The sequence below is a fragment of the Scomber japonicus genome, chromosome 20, assembly GCF_027409825.1.
Source record: "Scomber japonicus isolate fScoJap1 chromosome 20, fScoJap1.pri, whole genome shotgun sequence".
NCBI lineage: Eukaryota > Metazoa > Chordata > Actinopteri > Scombriformes > Scombridae > Scomber > Scomber japonicus.
Window position 1 is genome coordinate 27805254 of NC_070597.1, and position 5524 is coordinate 27810777.

Consider the following 5524-nt stretch of genomic DNA (forward strand, 5'->3'; position numbering starts at 1 on the left):
TTTGTTCTTTTCTAAGTTACTAGTTTGGGGTGCTGCTCCTGGAGACATCTGGCCAAGCCCAGGCAAAGGATAGACACCAGAGGCCTGTACTACGAAGCTGGATTTTCTCTTATCGAGGTAACTTCAGGGTTAACCCTGGGTTTTCCGTACTACGAAGCTGGTTCACTTCTTACCGGGGTAAATCACCATGGTAACTTATGCTGAACGGCTAACCTGCTCCGGAGCAGGTTAATGTTCTGGATAAGAGATCAGCGAGTATAAAAGCACCGCCCCCTGACCAATCAGCTCTCTTAGAAAATGGCCTGCCCATTCCTGGAAGATCCTGTGGACGTTGGTGCGCGGATCGTGAGAGGAGCGCTCAGGAGAGAAAGAGTTTTTAGGGATAGATGTGATCCTTTTGATGTCCCCGATGACATACTGTACGAAAGGTACAGATTCACGTCAGCTGGCCTGCGCTACATCTGCGAAGTGTTGGAGCCATATGTGACGAATGTCACTCATCGCAGTCGGGCGCTGACAGTACCTCAGACTGTCTGCATTGCACTGAGGTTTTTTGCCACAGGTAGGATAATTAATCAATCAAATGTATTTTTCATAGGCCAACATCACAATTAACAGCATGTCTCAGTTGGCCTAACAAACTGCACGTGACATCCTCTGTCCTCAAACCTAGGTGACGAAAAGAGGTTGTACTGATTTAGCCTTTTCTTTTAATTATGCTTATGGTTTTTATAATCCCACCTGGGATAGGTCGTAAAACGAGACACGAAATTCATTCATTCATTCATTCATTCTTTCTTTCTGTCGTAGGTACTTATATGCACGCCGTTGGCGATGCCGAAAACCTCGGCAAAAACACCTGTTGCGCTGCCATTCACAAAGTGGCAGGTGGCCTGACAAAACTGTTGGATTCATTTGTTGTGTTCCCCGGCCACCTGCCCTTACAATCCATCAAAGAGGGGTTTTACGAGATAGCAGGTAAGATAATATAGGCTATGTAAAATACACATAATGTACACTTACTCAGCTGTATACTGAATGCAGCATGTCCTTTTCACAGGGTTCCCTAGGGTAATAGGTGCCATAGATTGCACCCACATCCCCATTTGTGCACCTCTGGGGAGAAATGAGGCTGACTTTGTGAACCGAAAAAACTTTCACAGCCTCAACATTCAGGTAGATCACACAATAAAGAACTATTTGTAATGCACCAACATTTCACATTCAGTTACTTCATTATCAATAATATGTCTTATATCATTTTGAACCATAATTAAACAGTCCACATATACAAAGAGGCCCACATAATACTGTTGTCACTGTTGAACTGTATTCAAGTCTTTTCAAGTGTACATTGACTAACCCTAAATGCTTCTGCAGATGACATGTGACCATCTGATGATGGTCACCAGCCTCGTGGCCAAGTGGCCAGGGTCTGTACATGACTCCCGGATCTTCAGGGAGTCTGCACTGTGCCACAAACTTGAGCAGGGTAAGACAACTGTACATTTAATATTTTAATCATGTTCATAATTTGTGGTACTTATCAAGGCTGTTCCTTTTTATCTGTAGGGCTGTGCAGTGGAGTGCTTTTGGGCGACAGGGGCTATGCCTGCCAGCCCTTCTTAATGACCCCCTATCCTGACCCTGGTGCAGGGCCACAAACACGGTTCAATGTGGCCCTTGCAAAAACCAGGGTCAGAATAGAGATGACATTTGGGATCATTAAAGCCAGATTTAACTGCCTCAGAGGGCTCAGGGTGGCCCCTGACAGGGCATGCAAGATAATTTCTGCATGCGTTGTGCTGCACAATATTGCTGCCTTGAAGAAGGAGAGGAGCCCTCCCGTTGACCCCCCTCCTCCCCCTGATGTGGTGGACCCCATCACCCTTGACTATCCCGCAGGTGTGGCCGTGAGAGAGGCCATTACAAGGCAGTTTTTTATTTGAAAAAGGACATGGTCTTTTGTATTTCAGTTATGTACATTTATTTCAGGGAAATATCAGTTATTTAGTCATTTCCTTTTCTCCCGTTCCTGAAAAAGAGGATACATTTTAGTTTCATTCAGGTGAAAATCCTTGAATTTAAATCATGTGTTCTCAAGGTCTGAAAAGTGCTTGAATGTGACATTGTCAATGTGTACGAACACAATTGTTTCATCATGCCTGAAAATAAATGAGCTTACATCACTGAATTACCTTCTTTTCATGTTCCAGTTTCTCAAGCTCTAGCTTTGCGATTTTAATTTTTAGCTTTTTATATTCGATGTCAAGCTCAAGTTTCCTCTTGTAAAGCGCTCTCACAGAGTCTGCTCCGACCTGAAACAAATTAAATACATACAGTTGCTTCAGCATATATGCATAGCCACTTTTCATGACTCGCGTTACATTAATGCCAATGTCACACAAACTACCCTCATTAAATTAGAGTTCATTACATCTCTTGATGGTCTTGAGGTTGTTTGTCTGGAGGTAGAGGCCACAGGCTCAGGAGGGTTTCCCTCTTCCTGTAAAATATGCATAGCAATTGCTTATTTATTAGGACAGGGAGCACACTTCTTAAAACAAGCCCACCACCATTAGTGAGACAGTACAGATACACCAGCATCCACCACACTGTCCTCCATCTGTGTCAAGAAAGGCAAATTGTTAAGTGCATAACATTAGGACCACGTTGTACCAGTGATGGTCTTTCTGAGCACAAAGACAGTGTCTCCTCGTCGATGGCCTCCACCTGAGAGGGCTACATAAGATGTGGAAGACAAGTTTAAATGTATTGTCACTAACCACAGCTGAAATATGACAGATTGATCTTACTGTTTACCTCTGTACCGGACAGAGTTTGTGTGGGTGGGGGCAGCAGTGTGAGGGTTAGAGTCTCACTATCAACTGTAGAGAAAATGCATGTTAGCCTAGGCTACTTACTCCCACAGCACATGGTATATTGGATAATTGTGTTTCATGAGCAACCCAGTGTTTAAACATGGAGTCACTGAAACATACCCTGAACAAATGAGGTGCTGCTGCTACCTCCACCGGGGTCTGATGTTACTCCCCCCTCCACACCCTCCATCAAGGGGCGACCCTCATTATTGGCGAGGGCAAGCTCCTCCGCAGCTGTGTACCCCTCAGTAGGAGCCCCCCCTCCTGTCTTTTTGAGGCTGCTTTTTTCCTGTGGGCTGCAAATAATATCAAATAAATTCCGTTGATTTCATCCATACAACAGAGAGAGTGTGGAGAAATAAAGCCTTGTCACTGACCGCTTTGAAGTATATTTTTATATTTGTTCTTAACTTGTTCCCATGTGCGCTTGGCTCCACCTGGGTTGCATCTGAAATAATGGGGTTAATAATGATGGTCAACACATGGCATACCTGCAGAAACATTAATTTATGGAACGCTCGTGCCGTCACGGTGAGGAATTAATTTTCCAACACATAACGCGCTCACACGGAGGTGATGAGCCTCAATGGACTTCCTTGGAAACTATAAAGGAAAGGAAGGGCACTGAGGAAGCGCTCTGCCCGAAACATCTGTGCAGTAATAAAGTGAAATTAAGTGATCAGAGTGTCCATTTATATTATCCGATAAATTAATGATGTAGTTATGATCTCACGGACTTACGCATTAACAGAGTCGGCGATTTTTTGCCAGCATTCCTTTCTGGCCTTTGCTGCGACAACGGTGTTGCTTTTGGCCTGGATGATATGCCTTAATTCCGCATGTTTATTGAGAATTACAGTCTGCTCCTCCATAGTGAAAAACGGTGCTCTGCTGCAAGGTTTCTCCATGTTTGCGATTGGTCAGACGCTGCAAACACCTCCCCTTTTATGTGAGCGCGCACTGATCCAGATTGGAAAACCCTGGGTTCAATTAGCGAGTTGATAACCAGCTTCGTAGTACCGCTTATCCTGGACTGCGATGATCTGGTTAAGTCAACCCAGGTAACGGAGAGAGATCCTGGATAGATTAATCCAGCTTCGTAGTACAGGCCTCAGGAGACGGAACTGTTAAATACCAGGAGTGGCTGATTGGGTTATACCATGTCCTGCTACTTCATTGGGGGAACTGTGTATTTAGGAGTTAGTTTATATTGATTTATTTTCTCTTTATTTGAATATTTAGTCAGGTATTTTTGGGTTTGTTAATGTAATTGAGTTAACATTCTGGTGGGTGGGGCGGGGGGGGGTTATTGTATTTATTTGTTTCATTGGTAGTGTTTGTTTGTTAGTCATCCCTCTTGTGTCATGTATGGTCTGATCAGCCTGTATATATGTTCCCCATGTCTTCATTTGTGAGGTCGGAGGCCTGTACTACGAAGCTGGATTTTCTCTTATCGAGATAACTTCAGGGTTAACCCTGGGTTTTCCGTACTACGAAGCTGGTTCACTTCTTACCGGGGTAAATCACCATGGTAACTTATGCTGAACGGCTAACCTGCTCCGGAGCAGGTTATGTTCTGGATAAGAGATCAATGAGTACAAAAGCACCACCTCCTGACCAATCAGTTCTCTTAGAAAATGACCTGCCCATTCTTAAAAGATCCTGTCAACATTGATGTGGATCGTGAGAGGAGCGCTTAGGAGAGAAAGAGTTTTTAGTGATAGATGCAATTTTTTAATTGGCCAAAATATATATTTAAAAAATAATCATTGAGGCACGTGGGGGATATTATTCTGTAGGTTTGACATCCTGAGATCAAAGGGTCAGGGAGCATAATAACTGTATTTATTTATTGTAATTGTAAAAAATTGACGAAAATATATATTTGTAAAATAAGCCTTGAGGCACATGAGGGATATTATTCTGTATGTTATACAGTTGGTTTGAAATCATTCACTCAAATGGTTGAAGCATAATAGGTTTGTATTTTGAATGTTGAATATTAAACTAACTTAATGTCTCTATGAAAGGAAGGGCACTGAGGAAGCGCTCTGCCCCAAACGTCTGTGCCGTAATAAAGTGACATTGAATGATCAGAGTGCTGTCCGTTTATATTGTCTGATAAATTAATATTGTATGATCTCATGAATTTACACATTAACAGAGTCGGCAATTTTCTGCCAGCATTCCTTCCTGGCTTTTGCTACAGCAACAGTGTTGCTTTTGGCCTGGATGATGTTTGAATTCTTCATATTTATGAAGAATAATTGTCTGCTCCTCCATGGTAAAGTAGGCTGCTGTGCAGGGTTTCTCCATGTTTGTGATTGGTCAGACACTGCAAACACCTCCCCTTTATGTGAGCGCGCAGAGATCCAGATTGGAAAACCCTGGGTTGATTTACCGAGTTGATATCCAGCTTCGTAGTACCGCTTATCCTAGACTGCGAATATCTGGATAAGTCAACCCAGGTAACAGAGAGATATCCTGGATAGGTTAATCCAGCTTCGTAGTACAGGCCTCAGGTCTGTTGGTGTTAAGTTGACTTTATTTGAGTTCTGTTTATTTTGACCTCTTTTATGGGCCCAAAACTTTAGTTATTTTGTTTTTGTATCATTTTGTAATTTTTGGGTAAAATAAAAAAC

At 42.9% G+C, this 5524-nt stretch overlaps 1 protein-coding gene across 1 annotated transcript; it reads left to right on the forward strand.

Moving 5' to 3' along the window:
* The first annotated feature begins 297 nt into the window (after positions 1-297).
* On the forward strand, positions 298-1949 carry harbi2 (harbinger transposase derived 2). Its single transcript, XM_053341255.1, has 5 exons — positions 298-562; positions 811-978; positions 1061-1176; positions 1381-1492; positions 1573-1949. Exons 1-5 carry the CDS (start codon positions 298-300, stop codon positions 1947-1949), a joined length of 1038 nt encoding a protein of 345 aa, XP_053197230.1.
* Positions 1950-5524: the final 3575 nt, after the last annotated feature.

Excerpts from the sequence above, each read along its gene's own strand:
- harbi2 (XM_053341255.1), top strand. The coding sequence starts at position 298 with ATGGCCTGCCCATTCCTGGAAGATCCTGTGGACGTTGGTGCGCGGATC. Across the intron at positions 979-1,060 it reads GGGGTTTTACGAGATAGCAG|GGTTCCCTAGGGTAATAGGT; the intron begins GTAAGATAATAT and ends TCCTTTTCACAG. Across the intron at positions 1,177-1,380 it reads TTCACAGCCTCAACATTCAG|ATGACATGTGACCATCTGAT; the intron begins GTAGATCACACA and ends ATGCTTCTGCAG.